The sequence below is a fragment of the Drosophila erecta genome, unplaced genomic scaffold (assembly GCF_003286155.1).
Source record: "Drosophila erecta strain 14021-0224.00,06,07 unplaced genomic scaffold, DereRS2 tig00000021-arrow-pilon, whole genome shotgun sequence".
NCBI classification, from domain to species: Eukaryota; Metazoa; Arthropoda; class Insecta; order Diptera; family Drosophilidae; genus Drosophila; species Drosophila erecta.
In genome coordinates this window covers 20,705,991-20,733,540 of record NW_020825198.1, presented here as the reverse complement: position 1 = coordinate 20,733,540, position 27,550 = coordinate 20,705,991, and the positions used below count along the sequence as shown (strand labels likewise).

General features: G+C 39.7%; 3 protein-coding genes across 5 annotated transcripts; 1 reads left to right on the top strand and 2 right to left on the bottom strand.

Moving 5' to 3' along the window:
- Positions 1–2: 2 nt before the first annotated feature.
- On the top strand, positions 3–20,156 carry LOC6546296 (putative gustatory receptor 77a). Of its 2 annotated transcripts, XM_026977116.1 has the most exons (3): positions 3–512; positions 7,421–7,513; positions 19,951–20,156. In XM_026977116.1, the coding sequence occupies exons 2-3, from the start codon at positions 7,493–7,495 to the stop codon at positions 20,110–20,112; spliced, it is 183 nt and encodes a 60-aa protein (XP_026832917.1). In that variant the 5' UTR covers positions 3–512; positions 7,421–7,492; the 3' UTR covers positions 20,113–20,156. The 2 variants fall into 2 exon arrangements, with proteins under 2 accessions (XP_026832917.1, XP_026832916.1); XM_026977115.1 differs by lacking the exon at positions 7,421–7,513.
- LOC113563904 lies at positions 541–1,040 on the bottom strand. The gene is made up of 2 exons (XM_026977117.1): positions 957–1,040; positions 541–898 (listed from the first exon to the last, which is right to left on the bottom strand). Exons 1-2 carry the CDS (start codon positions 985–987, stop codon positions 810–812), a joined length of 120 nt encoding a protein of 39 aa, XP_026832918.1. The 5' UTR covers positions 988–1,040; the 3' UTR covers positions 541–809.
- LOC6546295 lies at positions 13,386–27,226 on the bottom strand. Of its 2 annotated transcripts, none has more exons than XM_001973491.3 (3): positions 26,941–27,226; positions 20,230–20,538; positions 13,386–15,320 (listed from the first exon to the last, which is right to left on the bottom strand). In XM_001973491.3, the coding sequence occupies exons 2-3, from the start codon at positions 20,312–20,314 to the stop codon at positions 14,251–14,253; spliced, it is 1,155 nt and encodes a 384-aa protein (XP_001973527.1). In that variant the 5' UTR covers positions 20,315–20,538; positions 26,941–27,226; the 3' UTR covers positions 13,386–14,250. The 2 variants fall into 2 exon arrangements, with proteins under 2 accessions (XP_001973527.1, XP_026832915.1); XM_026977114.1 differs by having other exon boundaries at positions 13,424–15,320; positions 26,915–27,226.
- Between the last annotated feature and the right edge of the window lie 324 nt (positions 27,227–27,550).

The following is a 27,550-nucleotide window of genomic DNA, read 5'->3' as shown; positions in this document are numbered from 1 at the left end:
GATATTGGACGTGGCCGGAGTGCCGGAGTGCCGTAGTGCCCTAGTGCCGTGGTGCCGTATTGCCGGAGTGCTGGAACCCATGGCCCCTAAACCGAGAAACAAAACTTTGCCCTGCCGTCGAAGCAGGAGCGTTGAGGAATAAATGGCCGTAAATAGTGCCGTAGGTGACGGCCGAACCAAAGGGTTCTCTATATACCGAAAATATCCCCACTCCACTGGGTCATCAATAAGGTGATACTTTTGAGGAGAACATCCCGAAACAAATGCCGGATTAATGCGGAGCTCCAATGATATCGAAAGTGAATAAATGATTGGCAACCAAGGCGAAATGGGAATGCTGAAAGCTTGTTCGAGGAATTTCTGTGCTACGGATTTCCTTGATGGCAAACTATTCCCGACTGATGGTCATCAATAAGGAACTACTTGAAGAATAATCGGAAAGAAGAACTTGAAATTGTAGCATGCTCGAGCTACTTGGTCGATTTTGTCGACGGGAAAGCAGTATACACAAGGTAATATCAAAAAGAGATGAAGAGCAAATTGATTCGATTTCTGTATTTTATTGTGGCTTAGAGTCAGGCTAGAGATTTAAATTGGATAGAGACAGTTGTAATGAGAAATGTCACAGAAGTAATTTATTTCTTTGAAAGCGGGACCGTATTTTCAATTTTCAAATGTTCCGACTAATACTAATGTTAATATGCTAAATTATTAATCTGTTAACGATACTAACTCCAATATAGCTTTTATTTCAGTTTCATTTAAAGCTCCGTTAAAGGGAATTTATAGCTTTAAAGATTACACACCATTTATATCTCAATGACTTCGTAGTCGCCAGCCAATGTACGACACGTTAAAACACATTTTACTGCATTGCACATATCCAGGGCTAAAATTGCTGTTGAATAATGAAATTGATGTGTATAACAGGATTATTTAAGCAAAGAAGCTATTACCCAACAGAATAATAGTTCCGAGGAGTCTCATACCGGTGCTAACCTCTTGAATTCTCCAAATAGACTGAACAATTTTATGACCTGAGTACTCTTTTAAGTTTCGAAAAGCAATTCATTTTCTTATATATATCTCATTTCCATGCAAATAGGTAATTTCAGCTTAAAATTTAGTATCTGAGAAACATTAATCTGAATAATGTATTTAAACAGCCATATTGTTCATTTGTATTATTTAAAAACAAAGGTAATCCCCTTTTAGAACACAATACAGAAAATTACGCGAAGGAGTTTTTAACAATAATGAGTTTATATTTCACATTTCAAATAATAAATTAAGAATTAGGCCGTATGATCAATACGTTGAAAATGCACACAAGAAATGGTTGGCATACAATTAGCCAAAGATTATGTATTGGAGTTGGTTGGGCTAATAAAAAGGTAACCTAAATGTAAATCACCACTATTTTTTTTACAAAACTGAAATTGTTTACTTTACTTATGTGCAATCCAATGCCTTCAATTCGAGATATTTAAAGCCCACTTTTGAAATGTTCCACTTGAAACTTAGCGGCAGTAATCGATTTATTTTTGCAAGTTCTCTTCATGACGGCAAGACGTCTGTTTTTGAAAGTTTGGTTTTCTACTCAACGGAAAATGCTGCACATGGTATTGAAAGCAAACAAAATGTCAGTTACTTCAATACCATAAAGTGAGTAGTATTACTCTATGCAGTTTATGATGAAGCAATCAAATTCCTTTAAATTCGCCCTGTGGCACATGAGCCAAATACATTGTGTTTTATCCAGGATTACTCAACTTTAATTGTGCAACTTCAATTGTTGCTGCCGGCCAAATTCCAATTTAAGTCCGAAGTGGTTAAGCTAATTGAATCGCTTCGTCTCCGTTGAGCCAAAGTGAATGGGCCTCATTGCAATATGTAATGTATGTAATCCCGCCTTAAATAGAAAACCCTTTGGGCAAACTTGTGCTGCGGCCATGCCAAAATGTTGCTTACCCCATACATTTTCCTCTGTTGGCCCTCTTCGTCATTTACATTATTATGATGAGATGCAAATCTCGTTAAAGGACACTTCAGGCCCGCCCCTCGCATCCCATATAGACTACACTTCAATATGTGTGCCATATGCCCCTCTATATCTTGGCAGCCACATTCACATGGTTTTCCCCTCGATTCGCCTCCTGTTTTCCCCAATTTCCCTCCCCCATGTCTGTGTGTTATTCTTATGCAAATTACATTTCCTGTGTTTGAGCTACAGCTTGTAGCTACATGTGTATGCGTGTGCCAAACATGTGCACAGGAAGAATCAGGATTTTTTGCTGTCCTAGATTTTCCCATTAGTGGTTATCATAGGAGGTATATGCCTTTGAAGGCTTTGCGTCTCATATTTTGCTGTGTTGAACGTAAATATAAGATGCAAGATTGCAAAAAATAAGTTTTATTGTAATTGCATATAATTTGCTTAAAAAGTCTTTATTTGCTTCGACGTTAGGGTCGACGTTCTTCACTTACTAAAATATTATGAATATTTCTTTACAGCAGTTTCCTTTTTAGGCATTTAGGCTTAGGCATTGTTTTAGGTGCATTTGAATGCCGTGGAATATTTTGCATACTCACATATAGCTAAAAAATATTCTACCATTCTTTTGTAAAAGTCAACAACAAACGCACGAAGCGCTCATAAATGTTTTCGTTTGTCAGCTCGTGCTCTCCCTTTCACTCGCCGTCTACCCGTTTCTTTTCTTTCATTTGCATCTGTCTATCCGGTTCCGTTTCCATCTCTGTCTGTCGCATGGTGCTGTCTCTTTCCCTGGCCATATGACATATTTGTTGCTGCTGACTTGGCTTAGTATCTTATTTGCATTTGTAAACTTTAGTGTGCCATTTTGTTCATTTTTTTTTGGTTTTTTTGACTATCCTGTTCTACTGATTTTGCATTTTATATCATCGCACACGTGCACACATTTGTTATATTTATTTGAAACTCATTAGCTTTTAAGGGCATTTTTCCATTTCTGATTTTCCCTCCATTTCCAGTGGCACAAATCAAGTGCAGCATCAGCACATTATTCACTGACATGTGAAGCATTTTGAAGGTATAACGAATATTTTGTCGGGTTTGATTTGTTAATTTTGCAGATCTCAACACTTGTGTAACTCCCATTCAATGGTATTTTGAATTACATTTCAGAAATTGCTTTAGAGGGGATTTTCCTGTTGATGGATGTGCTGGAATGAAACCAGAGTAGACGGTTTAGTATATGGATAATTAAAGCAGTGTTCGTTTGACTACGGTTAAATGGTATTTGAATAGGTAATTGATGCAGAACAATTGATGGAAATTGTTATGCATATGTTTGGGTCGAATCCAAATCGAATTGAAATTGAGAAGTTTCAGTTTAATAATGAATTAATGATGGGTGTTAAGTAATAACTACATTTATTTATTTATTTCAACAGTCCCATGTGGTCAAACTATTAAGATTTCCCTGGTAACAAACCTAAAATTGGCATTTATATTCGTTGAATTAAATGAAACGGTTTTTGGTGTGCTGATTTTTTAATATAATACTGTTTATTAAGCTCATCAATTGTGATCGGGGTTTTTGATATACTCTGCTTACATGATTTTTAGGTATATGCACAGTGTATTCACTGCATAATTAAAAGACAATTATATAATAGTCTATTTTTAATAGTATTATCTTTTTTAATTAAGAACGTTTTTAATGGATACATTAATAATTTAAATGCTGCTGATTTGGTCGTGGTTGTAACAATCATAGTTACAAAATAATCGGTAGTGAACTATTCCGGTATAAACTTTATAGATTGACAGGGTAAAGGATACAATTTTCACTGGAAAATTAGTTTCCAAATTAATTTTTTTTAAAAAGAGTCGTTTAAAAGAGTCGGGATTTGATGTAGCATTTGATATTTAGAATTTTTAAGAGTCATTAAACTATACTAAATAACGCGGATCACAAAAGTGAATGATATTGGGCTGGATAAGATGTCATAATAAAATAAAATGTTAAATATTAAACTTACCAAAATACTGACCTCTCCGGAAAGAAATTATTGAACTGCATTGGATAGCTACGAGATTGCTTGATTGGTTGGATTGGTTGGTTACTTATTTGATAACAAAACGCAATCAAAAATCAAAGACACGACACGATAATACAAATAATTCAAAAGACGAGTTTATTTGAAAATGATTTTTAATCATTTGGTGGTGCGGTAGATAATAAGTACAACATTTTTTTTAAATTACTTAATTGCAAAGCGGCACGAAAAATTTGTTTAGTTATATCGATAGGAATTGCCAAAATTAAAAGATAATAATAATAGTCGAGGCGTTCATACGGCCGGACAGATAGACGGACGGAATCTACGAGTAACAGGTATAAATATTATAATGTTGGCAAAATGGAAAATTATTTATTTCATTTTGTAATAAACCTAATTCGCTAAAAGGGTACTCAAACTTCGCTGTTAACGAGGTCTAACTATTCACTCTCTATTCAAAAGCACTTCCGTTGTGGCTCTTTTTTCCTTTTGGTCCTGGTTAATGGCCACCAGACTGCATGCCTGACAATTGGAAAATTGGAAGTTAAAACCATTAAATAAATGAGTGTCACACTGCGGGGCGGGTGCCCAGATTCGAAGAGCGAAGGGGGGAGTACGACACAATCACATTTCGGTAGAAGCTGGTGCCGAATGCTATTTGGGTATTTTTATCTCTTTCGATTTACCCAGTCATTCGCGGGGCTTCCAAGGGGGGTTAACCACTTTGATTCGCCCTCGATGGAAAGGCAAAACATCAGCAGACTGAGCTCACAGAGAGCCCTGTTCGAAAGTCAACAGTTTTAACCTAATCACAGTGGATTTTATTGCCGTCTCACAAATCGATGCGAGCGGATTCGGATGCGGATGTGGATATGAATGTGGATGCGGGTGCGGATGCGGAAGGAAGGGGATAACGGAAACGCAACGGAGCCGAAGGTCCTGGGCAACCATTTTGTGGGCGGACCGCAGGATATGGGGGGAATCATTAGGTTGCTGCGTAAGAATTCCGTGTGCGTTAAGTGCCCCCCAAAAGGACCTTTTGGGCTTTTCGTGTGCACTACAAAAATAAGTACGACCCTATTCCGGTCTTAAACTCAGAATATGTTTTAAGAAGAGGTAAATCTCTTCAGTGTAATTTTTTTCACAATTTTGTCAAAAATGTTTTTTTAATCAGTAATATTATTAAAGTGCCTTAGGCGATTTTAAGCAACTTTTTTAGGGTAAAATAGTCCAAAACAAAGTAAAATATTTTAAGCCTGCTTACCGAGAAAAAACTTTCTTACTTCGTCTTTCCCTAAACATTATGTACTATATAGAAACTTTTCCAAGTGCTGATATAGAGTCTAACATTCAGCACGGACTGGCTGTTGAGCCCGGACCTAAATGTTATTTATCTCCAGATTAAATGGATTTGTGTGCAAAATTGTCTATTTAACTGGGGCCAGGCAACAGCTTTGGCATTCGCATCGTCATCAGCATCGGCCTTAGTATCAGAATCAGCAGCACTTTCGTTGCTCGAAAGTGGCAGGAACTTCATTGTTTGAACTTTTCAACGGATACGTGGGCGTTTGATTGAGTTTCAACAAGGGTCGACTTGTCCTCGTGCCCCGGGCGGCGATTTCTGAAAAGCCCCACCCACTTGGTCATTTCCCGCTTTCACCCACTTCCCTCCATTTCCCTGCCGACCTGTTTCAGTTTCTATTGTCAATTAGAACTGACAAGTGGCTATCTATATGGGTGAAAGTGTTCGTGTTTATTTCCTTTAACGGCCTTGGTTGACAAACGCATTCAATGGGTTAACCGGATTCCCTGTCGCCTCTTCTTAATAGAGTTGGGCACTTGTCTTGTATACCTATACAATACAGAATATATATCAATTTAGTCTACACCAATTACAAGTTTATGTGGACTAGGCTGACCCATTATTATTCAAATATGTAAATTATATTATATATCATTTAATAGTTACTTTAGCAGAGTATCTAACTAAAGCCTCATCTCTGGTACAGCACCACTTGATTTTTATTGGCCCGGAAATTGGAATTCGTTGAACGCTTTCTATTGAACAGTTGTATATATTTTTCTTTGAATTGATAGCTTCTTGTTGTGCAATTCTTTACCTATGTTCGTTAGTTGAAAAGGGGAAACAAAAATTTCCAAACCATTTTTTGCCAAACATGTGTTCACAATTTTTGGAGATCGTGTATATTTTTGGGGCATTTTTTATTGCTCAAGTTCAATGGTCTTCTTGGTAATGGGCTCCTAGATTTTCTGTTTTTCAGTTTCCTGGATTCTTTAAAGAGGTCACAAATGTAATAAATTTTTCAGCGTACCCGGCATATCCGCAGTCGCGGATATTTTATGGGTCGATTTGCTCAGCAATTGCTTTGTTTGTCAACACTGGTAAGATTCACCCTGTAAGTTTTTATCGTTAGTAAAATTATACGAATGTTGTAAATTTGATGATATCTCTATCAAAACCAGATATGTTTTGATCCTTGTGTTCGTATGTTTTAAGGTACAATTTTTGGTAACTTTGTAAGTTATTTTTATTTAATTTTATTTTATGATTAGTGATTTTTTGATAAGTGATTAAAGACGAGTGTTCTTACAAATTTATGAAAAACGTATCTAAAAATAATAGATTCTTTTTTTATTGTTAAAGGCACTATTTTATTTATTGGTCTAACCAATAAATTTATTTATCACTAACGTGGAAGCCAGTAGGTACTTTTCAAAGGATGGCTCATACTGAAGATTAATATCTTTTCCCCTAATTTCGCCGAGCTTTAGTTTCTCCAAAGTGCAATTTTCCCGTTCAATGCAGCAGCCGAACAATGGTGGCCTTTGAATGAAGCTCAGCTTACAGCCAGATGCAGTGGACCAGCAAACAGACAATGGCCCAAAAAATGCGAGAAGAAACCCAATTCAAAATAATAGTCTAATAAACTTACTTAGCGTGCGCACAGCTGATTAGCCCGACCGGCTTTCCACTCTCTTATGGCAACTGCGTTGGAGATTTTCCAACCTCCTTTCCGCCCCGTTTCGGTTGCTGGTGCTGGCCTCCGCTTTCCACCGCTCATCCCAAAGCCAATTTCCCGCCCTCGCACTCCAGCTGCGGCAAAATTTTATTATTGCGCTTCTGCAGCTGCCCGACAACAAAAACGTTCGCGGCGGTCGTTTGCTTAATGCGCCGCGTGTCTTTCGCCCCGGTCCGATCCGCCAGATAGCCACGGCTATAGCTATTGCTATGGCTATGGCCAAAGCTATAGCCGGGGCGATGGAGATGAGGATGGCCGTGACGATGGCCTTTCGGCGCTTATGGCTGAGAAATGCTTTCTTTATGTATTAATAGTACTTTCACTCCCTTTAGCACTCAAAAGTCGGGCTGAGGATGGCAGCGTGATTGGAGCTTAATGCCCAGCGCCCCCTGAAGTTTGAGTTAATGCCTGATGGCAACGACTTCGTAAGTATTAATTTAGTTTGTAATTTTGCAAATTGTGTCCCTATTAGGTAGCTTAGATGTTGCCCTAAAAAGTTAAATCAGTTTAGAAATGAAAGGGATTTTGTATGTTCATCTACAGTTTTATTTTATGGAAATACGTGCAAGCTTAATTAAAATGGCATACCTTTGCTTTACTGTCATTGATATATTTATATAAATGTATTGTCAACATAATTGTGCGAAATAAATTTTGCACTAAATGAACCAAGTTTCATGCAAATGGTGGAAACTGGTTTACGAAGACAGATATTTGTGAATAAAATTACTCAGTCGATGCAAAAGCTTTTCATTTAGTTGACAGTTCATTTAAAATCGATTTTAATCTAATTTAGAGAACCTCTAAAAGGAGAAATACGATTTAAAGTGGTTTTCAGAAAACTCACACCGACAAAATGTCAATAAAATGTGAATGATTTACCTAATCAAAGTGTCGTTAATAATATTTGCATAACCAAGAAAAAGAGAATCTCGATTTGAGCTCATAAACAATTTATTGCGGCATGATGTGCTTAATTTGATGTGCTTTTATTTTGGTTAGGCCATGATAAGCTAGTGAACAAATTTCGAATATTGAAGTTTTATTGAAACACGAACACACGAAATTGGACGCACAAGTTGGTAAGGATTTGGGGATTAAGAATTGAAGATATTAGAAAACAAATAATAGATTCGTTGCTTTTAATCATGTGTTCTTAGATTTATTTATTGCAAGGGTATTTTTAACAATTAAATAAAATACACATTTGGATTGAAAGAAAGTTAAAAGAGAGTAAAAGATTGCGCATCGCTTTCATTTCCCACTAGCTAATCAGTAACCAAGCTAATGAACTACGAATTACACGATTTTCAAAGTTTTCAAATTTCAAAGTGCGCGTAGCTGAGTGCGTAAATAAGTTATGAAAATTACCAATCCCCACACATCATATGTATGCGACCATCACGCTACCATCACTGGGCTCCAAGAGCACCATCGCCGAGAAACCAGTGGCGGGAAACTGAGCACCAGAGCACATTTATCCGGGAATGACTTCAGTGTTGTATCACGTAGTAAATAATTCCTTTGTGGCATTGTCTTGGTTGGCTTTGCAGCATTTGGCCGTCGTCCTTTTGTCCCCCAATCTCTTCGTGAAATCCCAAAACTCCCCGGACTGCCATCCCACGGTTGTCTAGTGGGTGTTTACGTGCTTTGAAGGATGGGGATGCGGATGCGGATGGGGATTGGACTGTGTGGAAATTGGTCCAGTGGAGATTGGGGGTTGAGTCTTTTATTGTTACGTGGCAAATACAACATAAAACGAACGTGTAAATGTTATTTCTTGATTTATTTCCGCGGTGCATGCAGATGCTTACGCCAACCGATTTTAAGGTTTCCACACCCCAGCCATACCACCGGTCTCAATCCGAATTCCCCATCCAGCAAAGCATCCTCGATAGGTTACGTATACGTACGTATACGTAATGTGGCGGATTTTCATTTCGTTCCCGCTTTGGTACGTCGCGGAGCGTCGGCAAATATAAAATATTCCGCTTACCTTGCACAAATATTTATATATGGTCGGTACATAATATAAAATTACTGCATGTCTCTCTTTCTATATATCTATATACGCTCATATGTTAGTGTGTTGGTCTACGTGAAACTGTTAGCGCGTGTGTGAGTGTTTACGTTTGAGATGGCAAATTTTTTGTATCCGTGCCATTTATTGTGTTTTCGCTCATGCACCCAGTAAAATGAGCGCAGGAATCATGGGCTCGAGGGAATAGTTGAGTTGCAACCGAAACATTTTTTAATTATTCATTTTTAAGTGCACTTTTTAATTAAATATATACGTCGGGCAATTCCAAATTAGGTATTTTATAGTAAATATTATATTATATAGTAAATATTAATATAATGGGCTGTAGCGACAATGGCTTAGATATAATATGTTATTATTTACAGCTCATTACCTTTATTATGTTTCTTGGGCCCTATGGGCCGCAGTTCACGTAGTGACGAAGCGCTCCAGGGGAGTGTTTACACTTTTTTTTTATATCATTACCCTTGCCTATAATATTTTATTATAATAGTATAGGGTATTTTAGCCACTCACCTGTTATTTCGCCAGCCAGCCCATCCCGTGTTTGTTCCAGTATTTTGTAATTTTTGTCTCCCTTTTGTTCTTCCCGGGCTTTTGTTTTACATTTACCGCCCTTGTGTGCCGCCGTTCGGCACAAAAGCAAACATTTTCTTGGGTGCAGGCGACTTTACATAGCTCGCTTTCCCGCATAGCCCACTCCCTCTCTCCATCATATCCCCTTTATCGGGCTCGTCTAGGCAAAAGCCCCCATGGCTTATATTTACCTCTCGACTTAAGCCAAGGCGAGACGTTTGTCTCTTGGCCGCCAGATCTGTTTTCGGGTTTCGGGGCTTGTTCGAGCACGGAAAAAAATAATTTCCAACAAATCTGAAAGGAGTCTCCATGTATAAAGACCTATTGTAGGGAAAGTCATAGGTACTCAGTCACACTAGAGAAAGCTCTGAGGAAGAACTCGGAATTTAATATAATTTTGTTTGATTTTTAGTCTTTTTTGTTATAACTGAAATTTTATTTGTTTTACGCTACAATATTTCCTAATTGATTTCCATTCGGGAAGGGCAAATACAACTTTATGATCGACAACAAATAATGTTCATCCAATAAAATGTGAAATAATTGTTGAGCTTTTTTCACTGCATATGTTGAGCTCGTATTTAGTGTGGTTGGGTGAGGTTTTGGGTCCGTGTTTCGCCTGTTGACGCAAATTGCCAAAATTGCCTGCGGTTGTGTTTACACGGCGAATGTAACAGACAACAGACAAGTGACAGTCGCACGCACTGAATTCAAATAAAAGCCAATGCCAATGCCGTGTCTACAAGTGGGCGGTGGTATGGAAAAGTGGGCGGAAAGGCGGGCGGAAGGCCATGGAAAATGCAGGACGAGTCAGCAAACGTGCGGTATAATATTTAATTTTGACATGTGCTTGGGGTTTTGTCATCTGTATGTACAGCTCGCCATGTAAATACCAATTGCCAATTCGAATTCGTGCTAATGTGCTTTTGATATATGGATTGAGGTTTTCGAGCAGCCGTCAGCAAGCAAGTATACATGCTCACACATATTCTGTATATACGAGTATATGCATTCAAATAGATCCCTGGCCAGACTCATTTGTGACTATCAATGGCAAGGTGTCTTTGATGATTTTATTAGCTTTCGGTTGCCTTTTTGGATAAATCATTTGCATTTATGGCATCTGACAAGTCCTGCTGCTCGCTCTCTCTCTCTCGCCATCGCTCTACCCATCTCCTTCTCTTTTTGGCTGTGCGTCTCTTTCTAATGACGGCCGGTTTTGATCTGAATTGATGGCACTTCCATTAAACATGGATTCAAGTCGACTGCTTTCCGTTTCCTGTTCGAATGCAGAGTGGTTCACTTTAATGTGGATTTTCTATTGGGTTGGATTTTGGAATGCAGGGTTTTTATTTTCAAGCGGTGCCTGTTTGTGGTTAGTAGACTTAGTAGACGTTCGGAGTCGTTTGTTTCAAAACGATTTGGCCCAATATAAGTCGGGTGGATTTAAAAATGTTTTCAATTTAAAAGCAGTGGCGGTTTTATCAAAATAAAAGTCAAATTTTTAGAATATAAAGCAACAATTAATGTAATCATTTTTGGCAGTACAAGTTTTCAAAGTTAAGCACCAATTAAAGCGTTCCAGGAAACAATAGCACTTTACTGTTTGCTCGATACGGGTTGTTTCGGTTAATAGTTTTTCCATTGCCCTTTGACTGCTGGAAATATTTTCCCATTTCCTTTCAACTCTTTCTCCTGTTGGCCGGCTTTGTTGTCTGCACTTTCCAATCTCCTTTCGGTTTTCCTGTCCTCTCCGCCTTGTTTTTGTGTATTTTTTGTGCAATATTTGCCAATGGCTGTTCTCGAGACATGGGTTTGATGGCTCCGATGCTTTTCTTTTAACCGATATTTTGCCAGTGGGCGAGAACCGACTATTCAGAGTTCAATTGAATATAAGACACATGAAAATGAATCGAGTTTGTTCTGATTTGGGGAAGTGTTTTTAAATCTGCAGAACAAGTTTCACAGCTCTTTTAGGTTGAGTCTTTTATGAAGAAAATGCCATAAATAACTTTAGTAAAATTATTACGATACTCAGAACACTTAGCTCACTTATTATATTAACATGAACCAGCATACAGATAATATATTAGACTGGAAAGGAAGTTAAATATTGTATACTCTGGTGCCGAGATTTCTTAGAGCTTAATATTTAATGCCTTAATATTTGAAAGCGCAGTACCCATGGGTTAAGCCAGTTCTCCCATGGTCCTAGATTATTGCTCTGTTGAATGCTGGTGCCGAGATATAAATTTCAACAGTATACTTTTTCACCCACTTTATACTTTCTATATTTTTTGCTTTGCGGCTCAAAAGCAAATCTGTGTCGTGGGCGCTTGTCCCTCGCTTATCGAAGGCTCCTCAGATCCCAGATGCTTTTTGCCGCTGTTCCGGCCGAGCTTCAATAAATCTACCCTCCCATATCTTTGGGTCTTGCTTTCGAGCTCTTACAGCATCAACAACAAAATAACTCAAAGTGTCATCCAAACTCTTGAAGTCTATTGTGTTGGTCCTTTGTTATATGTGTATCCCCTCCACCCGATTCCCTCCTTGTTGTCCTTTGCCCGCTGCGTTATCCTTACAAAACGTTTGACGGCTGCATTTGTTTGGGTTTTACACGTGTTTTCAGGTCGGCGAATGGGGCAGGGGGCTCAAGTGGGGCGTTATTATTTAGCTTTGCTTTAGACGAATCGAACCAATATGCAATACGCTCCTATCCCCCTTCGAGTGGCATTTTTATTAGGTGTATGCCTCCGTAAATCACTATGCCACCCACCCAACTACTTACTCAAATAAAATGCCCAAACAAATATATTCATCACTGTTATCTAAATATTCCTATCAAGTTCATATCTGTTTGTATAAATTTTGTTTTTGAGCCAGGAAAAGTAAATATTTAACCAATTTTGTAAAATATATACCCACAGCTGATAACCTTCTTTTGAATTTAAAATCCACTATCTGTTGTCTCCGTTGTTACAATGTTAATGGATTAATTTCTACATTTTTATATTATAATTTTTTTAGAACTGTTTCTTCGAGTGTTCGCTTAGGTATGTACCTTGTTCATGGCACTTGAGTATTTGATAAAAATCTACACAAAATGTATGACATTGTGGGGCTTCCACTTGCGTGAAGAGGTTCGCCCACGTAACGAAAGCAAAACGGAGGGCTCAACAAGGCGCCGCCAAAGACCCAATTCCCATGCATATTCGAATTCTTTTCAAGGGTCTATCCAGACCTCCAACCATTCTCGCAGCTCCACCTTTGCGTATTTTATGTTACCCACTTCAAGTTGCCCTGGAACTTATTACATATTATAAATCATATCATGGCCTGACATTATGCTTAGCATACAATTTGCCAAGGAGCGACCTTTTGCCACTCTGTCTTCGTTCGGCTCTGAAGGTCGAATTTAAAATGAGTACAAAACTTTTGCGGCAAGTATACAAATAAAGTACATTTAAGGGCTATTTGTTGAAATGATTGCCCTTTACTTTATGACAGCTAGAGAGATTTCATGTAAAAAGATTTCAAAGATTTAAAATGTAAATAAAACTGTATTCTAGAGAAAAATTGTTCAAATTGGACTTTAGTCTCCATTACAAGCTTCTCAGTGCACCTATTATGTAAAGTACCCATTAAGGATGACCCCTTTTATAATGAACAACAATCATTTTAATTGGTTTCATCGCTTTGCATACCAATTTTGGTTTATTTTTAAACATATATTTAAATAGTGATTTTAAAGTATACATTTATGTGGCAACGTTATGACATTAGCTAAAGTAGAACCTCCTGCAGCGATTGCGATGCGTTACATTTCGTTTAGGGGCTTTCTGGTCTTGTGTTGCAAATACTGTTTTCCATATTTTTAAACAGCAGCATGCCTTGGTTGACAAATTACATAGGCTAATTAGCATATATATCACATACTTCCTAAATTAGAAGCTAAAACTAAAATCTAAGACGTGTCTCGAATAGTTTCGAGTTTTTGCTTACTAGCTTTTAAACATGATTTGGTATTATATTTCTCTTAAATCAAACTTTAAGTTTAAAAAGTCGACTTCCCGTGGAAAGAGGAAGACATACAGTATGTACATACATCATTTGCGTTTGTTTAGAAATAGTAACTCTTGTTTCGTTTGTAATTAAATATGTTTTGCGTAATTTCATAAGAATACTTTGATTTTGTTGCTGCTAAAGTTCGTTGCTTATATTTTCGTGTAGTTTTCATTCGGTTAATTTTTTGTTTTCGTTGCAAGTGAGAAGTGAAAAGTTAAAATGAGATCAATACCAAACAAGTAAAGGCAAAGGCGTTAGAAAGGCTTGGGTATTTGGTATTCCTATCTAAGCGGTTAAACTGATAAACTGATAAAGAGGGGCCGGGCTTGGAAGTGAAGCATGTTTGCGTTTCCAACCCATCTGGTCACACTCAAAAAGCTAGCAACATACAATTGGAAACGGCGGAATTCTTAGGGCTAGTTTTAGAATTAGTTTTAATTTTAGTAGTATTTATATTATTAGTATCGAAAGGTCTCCTGCTCAGATGCTGTGGTCCAGAATGGAGACCGGATCGTAGGAACGTTTCTTGGCACGCTGCAGGTAAATATAGAAGCTCAATGCCACAATGGCAATGGAGGCTATAACCGAATAGGGCAGTAGCCAGTAGAAATAATAGTTGGTTTGGTTTACCACCTCTACGACTTTCGGTTGGTCAAAGGCGTTGTTGCAGTTCATGGTGTTGGCCAGTGGTGCTGCTGTGGTTGAGGTTGTGCTGCTGCTGCTTGTGGTGGTGCTAGTGGCTATTAGCTCAGCACTTTGCTGAGTGGTGAGCGGATCAGGCAGCAGCGGCGGCAATGAATCCACCTCCGGTGACTCGAACTCATCGGCATAATCCGCGTAGGATTCCTCGTCCTGTTTCTCGTGCGGCATCGGCGCACACTGGGGCCAGCAAACCGGACAACAGGTGTCCTTCAACATCACCTGCCGCTCACTGGGGCAGTTGAGGTTTCCGCAAAAGGACATCGTGCACTTCGGCTCCCCCTTCTCGCACTCGCACGTCTTGCAGTTCTCCGTCCAGTTCTCTCCGTCCTTGTAGAACATGCCCGAAATCTTCGACTGGCACACACCTTCGGCCCTCTCATCGCAGGTTTTGTGGCATATCTTCAATCCGGACTCGCACTTGCATCGCCGACATTGCTTCAGCCAGTGGAAGTCCGTGTCCCGCACCACCGTGCAATTCGGCTCCGCCTGGCACTCGTAGGTGCCGCAACATTCTCCGGGCGTTTGCATGTTTTCCGGCACCAGTTCGATCACCACCACGTCCTCGCCTGCGTCCATAGGACAGTCCGGAATGTAACAGGTCTTGCATACGCACTTCCGGTTCAAACAGCACTGGGCGTAAGCCTCATCGGAGATCAGACCTCTATTGTAGGATACCGCGTCGGCGGCTGACGCAATTTCACCTCCGCTGGGCAACTCCACCGCATTCGACTTAATCAGGTCCACCGCAAGCAGGTTCTGGCGTATGGAACTGTCCGCCGGGCACTGCATTTCGGCATCCGGCGGACATTTAACCGACTCACACAAATCCGGCAAGGGCTCCTGGTCAACTGTAACGAAATTATGGGCGGAGAAATTGCAGCCGTTAGTGGTGGTCAATAAAACATGAAGTCTCAGTTGCAGCTTAGGTGTACTTAAGTAGGAGTGGGCGGAATGGGTGGGTGGGTAATGGAGGTCACCTCAAGCAGTGCTGCCTTGTTTATGGCAGAGTGCGGTGCTTAAATTGACCCACTAGAAAATAACAAAAATGCTTGCTTGCTAAGCTGATTTTAAAAGTACAAAAAAGGTAAGCCTTGGGAAAAGGTGTACATTTGTGCCTGGGTGAACTTACATGGAATAGGAAATTTAATTAAGCCTTGTTAAAAAAATATATTTAATTATTGATTGTAGAAAAGGCAAAAGAGAAAATGTACAATTTGTAGACCAAATCCTCATACAAAGAACTTGTTATCCCCTCACCTTGGAGACTATTTTTCACAAGTTCACCCACACCTTTGCTTTGTTAATAAACCCCCCTTTTTACAAAGCCGACAGAAGAATAAAATAGGAATCGGAATGCATTAAGGTCGACTTATCGGATCGAATGTCCATTGCTTATCTAGCCAGGTGATTCATTGGGCCGTAGCTGCCGAGCATAGAAGTAATGTAACCTTATACCAATTAAAGTTTTTCCACTTGCCATTGATTGTGAAGCCTGCTGTTTGCCTTCCATTAATTTTGTATTCTATACCTGAGACTAAGCCCCCTTTTTATTCATTTTGTTCCTTTCTTTGGAGTTTTCGCCTTTCTGCGAAACGTGTTCGCTCATTGTTCAAGTTAATTTGTCATTTTCACTCGTCCATATAATGGGAATTTTCCATCTTTCTCTTTCTGCTCCGTGCCCTTTGACTTTTTGGTCCTCGGCTTTTCCTTTTTCCGGGTAAACAATCAAGTTCTGGTCGGGACAAAAGTAAATATCTGGCTGGAAAAATCTACTTGATTTTAAGCACAAGAACCTCCGCAGCCTGTCGAATATTAAAAACTAAACTTTTTTGGTTTTTCTTCGGGCCGGGCCCTGCACTTTGATGTCGGGGGCAGAATGCTTTTGGGCTGGGGATTGTTCGTTGGGTCGGTGGATTATTGGTGGGTCGACGGCGACTGCTTTGAAGGAGCTCAACAAACTTCTTACACTTTATTTAATTAAAGTTTTACTTGTTCGTTGTTTTTCGCATTTGTTCGCTGACGCTGTCGTGTTATCAGTGGGACAGCTGGGACAGTTGTCAGCCGCCCTCGGGTCCGCCGTTCGACTTTGAAGTTTGGCGGCGGGAGGTTAGATTTAAACGAGGCATGTCCAGAGAATGGAAATTATTTAAATGCTGATCAACTTGATTTGTTAAAAAAAGGCGACTAATCGGGATTAGGAGGAGGACTTATGCTCTGTTTTGGACTCGTTCTTAATTGTTTCCGTATTTATTATGGTTAGCTTATCATGTTTAACTTTTGTAACCTACTTTCTACTTAATTTTAAAAAAAATGTTTATTCATTTTTCAACAAAGTTCTTCAAGCTTCACACCATTTTCCCGAAGCAAAACTGATTTTACCTCGACTAACTAGAAATTCTTTTGTTTCCTAATAAAATAAGCTTCTTATAAATACTCTTTCCTCTTTGTAGTCACCATAAAAAATCTTGTGTTTATAAGAGAAACTACGAAATCGAAACAAGTCGTATGTAAACAGTGAAACTACTAAATACGTATATACATACATATTTTTCGAGCTGCTGGTATACCTATTCCGCTGTTGTAGGGAACCCAAAAATGTGAATGAATTAGCCGTCAGACGAGGACATGGCACAGCAATTTGCAGCGAGCTGCGGAGCAAACTGTCAGACTAGCCGGCCACCTAACCTAGATAAAAACCAAGCCGCACACTTGGCTGCCTATTCAGATAAAGTCGGAGCAGGCGACAGAGCCAGAACCAGAAGCTATAGAATCTGGAGCCAGGGTTACAGCCATGTACAAGATCCGAGCAGGAGGACAAAAGCGCTATATATTTTCCCCCTCACTATTGCTGCCACTTTGGCTCTTCGGTGAGAAACTTATAAACAGCCGTGGAAAGTTTTCATAAAGGATGGAAGTACAAAAACACACTCGCACACTCACACACTCTCACATATAGACACTCGAGTGTTTTGCATTTTATGTAGCATGAATGCAAAAAAAAGGGGGGAAAACTCTTTAAAAGCGAAAAACTTTTTTAATAATCCAGCGACAGCGTCCTGACTTTCTGGCCTGCAGATACAGATACAAATGCGAAGATACGAGATCTTCAGTCGACAGAGAAAGAGAAAGAGATAGAGAGCGACAGAGAGAGTCTGGGCCAACTGTTTCAGGAATTTAAATTGTTAGCTTTATCTGCGTTCGGCACTGATTGCAAATCCAGTTTAACCCCATTTACAGGTGAGAACCGGTAGGTGGAAGCTGCCAACACATGAAGCCACTTGAAAATTGAGTGATTCCGAAGGCAGGCTTCTGTGAGGTACATTCTGCATCCATCCGTCGCTGGAAAGTGAGCCACAGACCATAAACTCTCAGCTTTTGCCTAATTTCAATCCGAGTATTCCAATGTGATTTTCCCCTGTCGTGCTCGCCAATCAGCCATCCATCCACCTATCCATCCATGCATCCATGCATCCGTGTATCGGCGAAACCCTTTTGTTGTGGCACTATTGGGCTGCTCACTGAGTGTGTTATCTGGACAGATTATCTGGCTGAGTGAACGCCTTGGCTAAACGAAATTCAATCAGGCTAATAGCTGGCGTAACCACACTCGCAAATAAATTGTTTATAAATCGAACTTTCTCTTATAATTAGTCTTAATGATTTTGCGGGAGTTTGCAAGAAGCTACTGTGATACATTTAATAAGCAAACCCTTGAGCAAGTTGCAATTTGCATACATAGCGAACAAAAAACTTCAGCCAAACTTCGATTTAGCCCATCCCTAAAGGGGCACACAATTTTTCCAAGTGCATCACTTTGAGTGCTGCCTGTGGCTGTGATTCGATTACGCCATTGCCTTTGGGTAACCCACTAGCACTAGCAGTTTCGTCCCCAACTCGGACACATTCGAGTCCAGCGATGCCGCGTTTGCTTCTACTGCTGGGCATGTCGGCCCTGGGTACACTGTACAGTCTGACCAGGGTGTTCGGCCTAATGGCCACCGCCAATTGGAGTCCTCGAGGCATTAGGAGGGTCAGACAGAGCCTCTATCTTCGCGTCCACGGCTGGGTGATGATGATCTTCGTGGGCTGTTTCTCACCCTTCGCCTTCTGGTGTATTTTCGAAAGGATGGCCTTTCTGCGCCAAAACCGAATTCTGCTAATGATTGGCTTTAATCGATATGTCCTGCTTCTGGTCTGCGCCTTCATGACTTTGTGGATACACTGCTCCAAGCAGGCGGAGATTATTGGGTGTCTCAATCGATTGCTGAAGTGTCGAAGGCAGTTAAGAAAACTGATGCACACTCGGGAACTGAAGGATTCCATGGATTGTCTGGCTACCAGGGGACACCTGCTGGAAGTGGTGCTGCTACTCAGTTCCTATATGCTCGCCTTGGCTCAGCCCATTCAGATACTCAAGGATGATCCGGAAGTGCGAAGGAACTTCATGTACGCCTGCTGTTTGGTTTTCATAATCGTGTGCCAGGTCATCCTGCAGCTTTCCCTGGGGATGTACACATTAGCGCTACTTTTTCTGGGTCACCTCGTGCGACACTCCAATCTGCTGCTGGCCAGAATTCTGGCAGATGCCGAGCATATTTTTGAAAGTTCCCAGAGGACCAGAATTCGGCTCAACCGCCAGGAGCTGTACAAAGGCCAACAAAAGTGGTTGGCCCTCGAATTGTGGAGATTACTTCATATGCATCAGCAATTGCTGAAGCTTCATCGGAAAATCGGCTCATTGTGCGCAGTTCAGGCCGTCTGCTTTTTGGGATATGTGCCCTTGGAGTGCATGATTCACCTGTTCTTCACATACTTCATGAAGTACAGCAAGTTTATTTTGCGAAAATATGGCAGATCGTTTTCGTTAAACTACTTTGCCGTCGCCTTTTTGTTGGGGCTCTTCACCAATCTTTTGCTGGTCATTTTACCCACGTACTACTCAGAAAGAAGATTCAACCGTACCAGGGAAATCCTCAAAGGCGGAGGATTGGCATTTCCATCCAGAATCACTGTTAAGCAACTCAGGCACACTGTAAGTTGGACTATATTCATTAAGTTACTTCAATTTAATTGTCTCCTGTTGCAACAAACTGTCTTTATTCTATTCTATTATTATATGCAAATAAATTTTTTTTTTCTATTTAATAAGTGCCATTTATATTCAGCAGGTGTTGATTGTAAATCGCACATCATAAAATAGTTATCGAATGTGATTGGAATACTAAAATAATTCCGAATGTGATCGAAACAAGCATACTGCTAAAAAGATATCTTCAAAGAGAACTACCGACGTAGTGTCCATAGGGGTTATGTATTACTCATTCTTTTTTAATAATATAATATTATATATAATATAATATCTTCACCGCTCATTGTTGGTAGAAAGGAAAAAGAGTAGCATATGATAAACAGCTTGTCTAGTCAGCAAGACATCTTTTTATCTTTGCCAGACATTAATTTCTGTATCTTATTCCCCAGATGCACTACTACGGCCTGTATCTGAAGAATGTGGACCACATATTTGCCGTCAGCGCCTGTGGATTGTTTAAGCTGAACAATGCGTTACTCTTTTGCATCGTGGGTGCGATACTGGAATACCTCATGATACTGATACAGTTTGATAAAGTCCTAAACCAATAGCTAACAAGCTCCCAGACACTGGCCATACAAAAATATAAATTAAATTGTTCCCTTGTTAAGGTTGGGTGAATATATAAAATATACACGGAATCCCACGAAAGGGGAGACTTTACTTACGTGTCGTTGCACTGGAAACAAATATTAGCACATATATTATTAGCATCTGGTGCAAGCACCTCCTTGGTGTATTCAAGTATGGCATATTTGCGCTATTCGCTTTTCAGTGGGTTGTTGGGTGGTGTCAGTCGGTGGGCGGTTGGTGGTAGGTGGTGGGTGGGGGTGTCGACAGCAGCTGATGACAATCGATATGACCTTGCCTGGTCGCGGGGAATTGTTTGCGAATTTCTGGCCAGCTATCAAATCATATAAATGTCTCGTTATAATTTGCGAAAATCAAAATCAATTGGCATCTTCTCGGCAAATCGACTGAAAAGAGAAAAACACGGAACGTAAGAGTACACTGTCGTTTTCAGATACATATATATGTTGTGCCTTCTATAGCTAAGTGTGATTCTATATTATTTCTTATTCTTATTTACCAATATCAAGTCATAATATATATGTATTTGCATGCAAATATAGTCACTAAAGATCAATTAAATTGGTCTAATTCATCGACTGTGAAATACTTCGTGTGTGTGTCAGCTCAAAAAAATAGTACGAGTACGTATTAAGTCAGAAGCCAAGCATTCGGAACGCCCTTATAAATCGTGTTCCCATTTTGCAAATTTGTTTCCTTTGCTACAAAAGCTTCGGATTGCATTTGTTATTTCTTACATTCGATGAAATGCGAGTTCTAACTTAATTGCATTCGGAGGGGAATAAAAGCGGGGCAGAAAGGCAGTAAACACTCGCAGCGTTAATAAGAAGGTGCCTCCAGAGTCTTTAGCCAAATGGCCTCTCATTCTTTCGGGGTTTCGGATTGGTTTTGGTTTGGTTTGCTTTGGTTTGCCGGTTCGTCACTGCTAAAAATAGCAACCTTTTTTTTGGCTCTGCGAGTAGTTTTAATGACCAAGTGCCAGTCTCTCATTTTTGGGACGTATGGGTATGTGCGGGGTATCAGCGAGGGTCGGGATCACCATTTCCCCGGCAACTGAAAATGTTTGTGCGTGTTTTTTGGCTTTTTGGCTGAATGGGCCGCCACTGAAAAGGCTCTGATAAAGGCACACAGCCCCGCATTGTCGATTAGGGGGAAATGGACATGGGGGTCGGTCACTGCTGGCTTGTCCCAGGTACCATAAAAGACCTGTCCAGGTCCGCCTACGTGTCCAAATCGAACGAATTTTGCGTGTGCTCACTGAGCAAAAATAATAATACGTTTATAGTCCTTGCACATAACACTTACAGTAGACTTAAATAATAGATTTAAGAGTTTAAACAAGGAACCCAATTAAAGTAGTGGTTTGGTTTAAACAAAAATCCTTTCATTTCAAAACCGTACTAGCAAATATCTGGTAATAATAAAATATTTATTATAAGCTCTTTAAAATGATATACCTGTAAACGGTACAAATTAACACAGCAACACCGCCGCACTTTCTCTCAGTGCTATATGGGTATTGAATGTCCGACGATGATTTGCTTTTCATATCCATTCAATCAAATTCTAAACGTATCCATCCAGTCTCTTTTAAACGAGGCCGAAGATTTATAAGATACGAGCTGTGTGCGCAATTCACAGAAGCTCCGTTTAATTTCTAGGGAAACTGAACTTCCTTTCACCGAATTTCACCAATGGGTGCAAACAGCAGCTTTTCGTCGCAGCAAATGTGCAAATGAGAGCCTTTCGGCTTATTCTTATCAGTTGAACAATTTGCATTACTCACAGCAGGTAGACAGAATTCGGGGAAAACGCCTTAATTATGGCGTTGTTTTTCACTTGGCCGATAAAACCGAAATGCCAGATTCCTGTTGCACGTATGTATGCACATACATATGAACATACGTGTATATTTTTTGTGAATATCTCCCGAGTAAGTGCGTCTAATAGTCCACTGCTGATTACACATCCAACTGCGATATATGTGCATATGTATGTACATGTGAAAACAGAATGCTTGCGACCATAGAAATTTCTGGGAATTTGTTTGCTTTGGACGAGCTTCATCCGAACCAGAGTACGAGTATTGCAGGTTCAGTAACCTGCAAAGAGTGCTGACGCTCCAAAGAGAGTTCCCCATAAACATCATCTATTTGGCTAAGAGGGGCCACAAACAATTCCGGATTAATGAACCCACAAAAAATGAAATATATAAGGAAAATCGAGCTAACAAGTATTCCGAAAATTGGATATAAAATACATACATACTCGTACATACTTGTATGTACAAAAATGGCAACCGAACTGAATGGGATATTCCGAGAAGTTGGTCCGACAACAATCAGCTCAGATATTGTTTGAATCTAGAGGAATTTTAATTACCGTCTCGTTGGCTTCACCAAACAGATCTTATCTTATATGGGTCGCATTTTGTCGGATCTTTTAATCTCTGCTTCCTGTTGTCACTTGTTTTCTTTTTTACACTCTCACCTCCAGACTTTCATTTTTGGGTAGAACTTTCCCTGCATCAGTACTGCCAAATATGACATTTTGAATTGAGCTCCTAAGTAACTAGTGTACCAAAGTTGAGAATAAATATTTACTTCATTGCATTTACCTGAGAAATATTATAACTTTCTCCCCACAAACCGTTGATTTATTTGTGTGACAAATCGAATAACCAAATCGCGCTGCCCAGAATGCTTAGAAACCAAAGACTGTCAAAGTATTTACTTCAGAGAAGTGCTTACATGAAGACTCATTTAACTGTGATCACCTTCGCGCATTCTTTTGAGCTTATATCTTGTATAGCTTCTGTAGCAGTATTTGACTCTATGTATCTGTATCTTGCGCTTTGTGCGGTAATCGCATATTTGTGTAGATGACTAAACTGTGATAGCAGCTAAGTAACTTTTTCCCGCATAAAGTCAAGGGGTCTGGAAAGTGGGAGGTTGTTGGCTGAATGGTTGATTGTGAGTTGGCAACGGCAAATGAAGTATGAAACGCTGACGAATGGCGACTTCCAGTTCCTTTTATACTCGGTTCTGCATAGTTCATCATCTTTTTACCTCGAACGCGAGTTAAGCTTTATTATTGCCATAAATTTCACTTGAATGCGAAATCTGATGCATCTATCCGATGCTTCCAGTTCGGCTTTAGCTTTGGCTCTAGCTTTAGCTTTTTCTTTTCAGCTGTTTATCTTGGAGCGGCAAGGCAACACATGCAAAACCCGACGGGCTCTGTGTGCATAAATACTTGCGAACACACACATCTGCCTTGGTATTTGCTCGTGTTCGCGTACAATAATTTCACGTTCAACAACTTTTGGCTTTTTGATGAGCCAGCAGCAACAGCAGCAGCAACAGCAACAGCAACAGCAACAGCAGCAGCAGCAGCAACATCGGCAGCAGCAGCCCGCACTTGAAAGATACGTTTTGTAGAGGGGAGACTGCAGGGCGGGGCGGGGCGATTACAATGGGTACTATGGGGCCCAGAAAGGGGTTTTTGGGGGATAAGTGGGGCTAAGAGCGAACCTCATGTGCGGGCAGTTTGGCTCTTTCTGTTGCCATAGCCACCGCTACTGCCATAAAGCTCCTCGCCTCTTCCACCGCATTGCAACTCCGGAGGTGGTGGCTGGTGAAACTTAAAGCGAAAAGTACACGGCTCGAAAAGTTATCAAAACTGAGGCCAATTTATCTATATCTTATCGTTAGATAAGAAATGAAAGTGTTTCGCACAAAGAAGTCTCTAAATACTAACAATTTCAAGTAGGCGACTGATATATGCAAAGCTTCAAAATTATGCCCGTTCACAAATTTTAGCTCTATGAATCTATAAATCTTTTAATCTTTAATTACATCATCTTGTTGTGGTTCGTCAAGGGAAAATAGTAAAATAAGAAGGTCGATTGTATATCTAAAATCAGTACATCACGTAAACTACATGCTGGTGAAAATAAAACGCAATTACGTAATACGATTTAATCAATGTACAGTACCAATAAAATTTTTATCTACTGAAAATCTATGATTACAAATAATAGTTTGCACTTGTGAGATCGTAAATGGTCAATTAAAATGTTGATAGCGATGACGTCAAGTGATTATGCGAAATGCTAAATAAATCAGCTTTTCCTGTGGAATTTAGTGCGAAATTTATAGTTTTTACGTCAAAGTCTCATCTTGAGTCAAATATGTATGTACGTCGTTACGAACCATATGAAAAATATTAAATGAATTTAATTACATGAAGGAATTTCGCTCGAATCATAAAAGTTAGGTTGGTTTCTTTCCATTATTCCCGGTGCAATAAAATTCAAAATAGGTATTATAGGATTATTAAGCTTATACGTATTTAATGCTTCTTTTGAGGTTCGAATGTTTATGTTGTATTCCGTCGCTGTATTATAAATAGGGTAAAAGACAAGACAAAAATATTTAACAGCATCTTGTTGTAGTAATATATTAGCTCACATGTCAAATCTCGAGTAGCCTATACATAGTAATATTTTCTCGTTGGTGTATACAAATTATTTGATTTTCAGAAGTTAATGGATAGGATTCCTTCCTGCAGAATGTATACAAATTGTATGCAAAGTATTCGTCGAATTTGCATTCAACTTCGCAGCGGTGACAGAAGCATACAATTTTTTTTGATGTATCGAATTGGCTTCCAATTGACGCCACACGGTGTCGGATTTCATCGCAGTGTAGTCCGCATGGTTGAAGTCGTCGTCTCGTCTCGTTTCACGACGGTTTTGTTATGCTTTTGGTCGCTTTTGCCTTGCTCTGACCTCTGAATTTGCTCGATGCCGATGCCGTTCGCTTTTTGCCCGGAATACTCTTTCGAGGTGGAGTCTGCAACGTTTTCCACGGCAAATGCCGATTGCCCATCCATTGCTGAACTTCCATTTGCATTTCGCTGGGTTGCTAAAGGGAATCGCTTTGAATCGCAATTTGTTCGCCAGTGGGCTTTTATTAGGCCTTGCACGAGTTTAAGGCTTGAAAAGTTGGGCTGGTCGGAGTTGGTAGAGAGGTTAGTTTTTGGAACGTGGCATAGCCTTGAATTTAGGGTGAAAGTATCGTAAAACTCCTGTTCTTTATAGAAACTGAAGTGGGTTAACATAGATACATGGTACAAGAAGAAAAAGAGCTGTTTTAATATTCAAACATCGTATAATTCATGTCCTTTTTCATAAACCTTTAAATCTTTTGCTTTTTTTGTCTAATACAATTGACATCTTCAACATTTTTTCTAGAGTATATACAGTTCGGCTACATCTCGAAGGCTGGTTCCAATATTCCGGGTCTCTTTATTTACTCTAGTTTCTTATTTTGCGGCGTTGCTTATTTGTGTTAGGTTTAGGTTTTTTATTTCAGGGAACCACAGAATTGTTAGAGTTGTAAACATATATAAGTTTGCATAATCACAGCTTGATTGTTTAATTAACGAAATGTAACTCTCTGATTTTTGAGAACTAGTATCTAAGTCTTTGAACCTGACAAAATAACACCTCTTATTTATACATTCTTTAATTAATATGCTTGATATATTTATTGTGAAGGGATAAATTGGATTCAGTTTGGTACATTTTTTTTTGAAGATAAGCCTGTCTTGAAAATCTGAAATATGGGGTAATAATTGCTGTCGAGCCAATCTTAAAGCATTTTCCCTAGGGCATTGGAACTTCGACTCCGTCACGTAAGCACTTCCCCCCGGCTTTTATTTATTTGCTCTGGTTTTCATACACTCGGATTCGGCGTTGCCTTTTCGCTTTCGGCTCTTTAAAGCTTGGCCGGCTTCTTTCTTTTTTTTACTTGTAGTTTTTGCTGCGAGTAGTTGGCTGCCAAGCTTAAATAAGACTTTAATGGACTGTGCGTGTCGCAGGGAGGGGGGAATTGTATAGTATATGTAGGTACTGGCATGATATGGCTAATGAAATCAAATTGTTTGATCATTGCGATAAATTCCCTACCAACTCTGCCTAATTTCTGCCCATTTACGCACGCCGCTTTGCGCATTTAACCTTGATTTCACAGTGTAAACAAAATTTGAAAAAATCGGAAAAAATACGAGCAAATACAAATAAAAACGCGACCCAGGCCGAGTGACAGCCAGCGAGTGGGAGTGAGACACATGATAAACGATGCCGAGATACAAAGATACATCCATCGAGCATAGAGTAATACGAAAAGCTTTCAGCATTTGACGATCTGCCAGTCGCACCGACTATTTGTCCCTGTGTACGAGTATTCTACTCATCTGGTGTTTGCCGTTTTCATATGTTTTCGCTATCGGGCTTTTTATTAAGTTACCTATTTATAATTTGTTTATTATTTAGCAAATGCGTGCGAATAATGTATAAATATACCCTAGGGCAGCAGCATCTGGAAATTGCTTAGAAGCCTCAATTCGATGAAGAAATTGAAGAAAAAAACGTATGCCAAATCCATAAATATTTTATAAATGACGTTATTGTACAGTTTTCCCCTGGTTATATTATTAGCTATGCTATCTTATCTATGTACGCTCAACGTGTCTCAATGTGCGTGTCGGTGTTTGTTTGTATAGCCATATTGGGTGTTTGTATGGGCCAACAACGCTACCGTCATTACCCTTCTACATCTATGCTGGCTTATATAATAGTCAGCTGCGATAGGAAAAAAATTATAAAGAAGGTAATGCGAACGGAATGGGGTGAGCGAAAATTCAACTTAGTCGCAGATTCCCCCAGTGCCTATATTATATAGATTATGTACATACAATCTGTGGAATGCGCTTCTACACACCTGCCACGTAAAATTCGTGTTTTTTCTTGTCACTCGAGCATAAATTCTGCTTGCTCACATGGTTTGCGTTTAGTTATTCGCACTACACTTGTTTTGTATTTATTTTCTATTTTTCTGGGGCTTAATGGGCTCGGATGGCTTTAGTTTTTTCTTTTCTTTTACTTATAGCACGGTTTCTGTTCACTTCACAAACCGAAAATTAATTGTGGGTGCATGAATTTTGTGTTTTTGTAGCTTATGAGGCTTTCGCGATCACTGCTGAAATTCAACTGAGTTTCCAAGCTCGATTCACAAAAAATTTATAGCTTTTGGTGAGCGTTAAAGGTTTTGGGGAAGAGAGTGAGCGGTATTTTACAATCGGGAGAAAAAGCTCACTCTCTCTCTCTCTCTCTCTCTCTCCCTTTTGGCCCGCATTCTTTGCAGCCATGCATTAAATCTTATTTTTTGTTGATCTTTGGCCGGCAGCCGGCTTCTACATTCTACATTCTACCAGTCTCTCTTCTACTCTTCGCTTACTCTTCTACTCAAGTTTTCTTACGCTCAGTCTTCTCTACAATCTCTGCAATCGTCTCCGTTCTGCAAGCTTTCTGCCTCTCAAAGCTGTTTGATT

Bases quoted from the DNA above. Each gene is read 5' to 3' on its own strand.
- LOC113563904 (XM_026977117.1), bottom strand. From the start codon at position 987: ATGAGACTCCTCGGAACTATTATTCTGTTGG. The intron at 899-956 runs GTAATAGCTTCT...ATTATTCAACAG, and splicing joins CGGAACTATTATTCTGTTGG to CAATTTTAGCCCTGGATATG.
- LOC6546295 (XM_001973491.3), bottom strand. From the start codon at position 20,314: ATGCCATACTTGAATACACCAAGGAGGTGCTTGCACCAGATGCTAATA. The intron at 15,321-20,229 runs GTAAGTAAAGTC...ATTTCGTTACAG, and splicing joins TGTTTCCAGTGCAACGACAC to TTGACCAGGAGCCCTTGCCG.
- LOC6546296 (XM_026977115.1), top strand. From the start codon at position 462: ATGCTCGAGCTACTTGGTCGATTTTGTCGACGGGAAAGCAGTATACAC. The intron at 513-19,950 runs GTAATATCAAAA...CTTATTCCCCAG, and splicing joins GGGAAAGCAGTATACACAAG to ATGCACTACTACGGCCTGTA.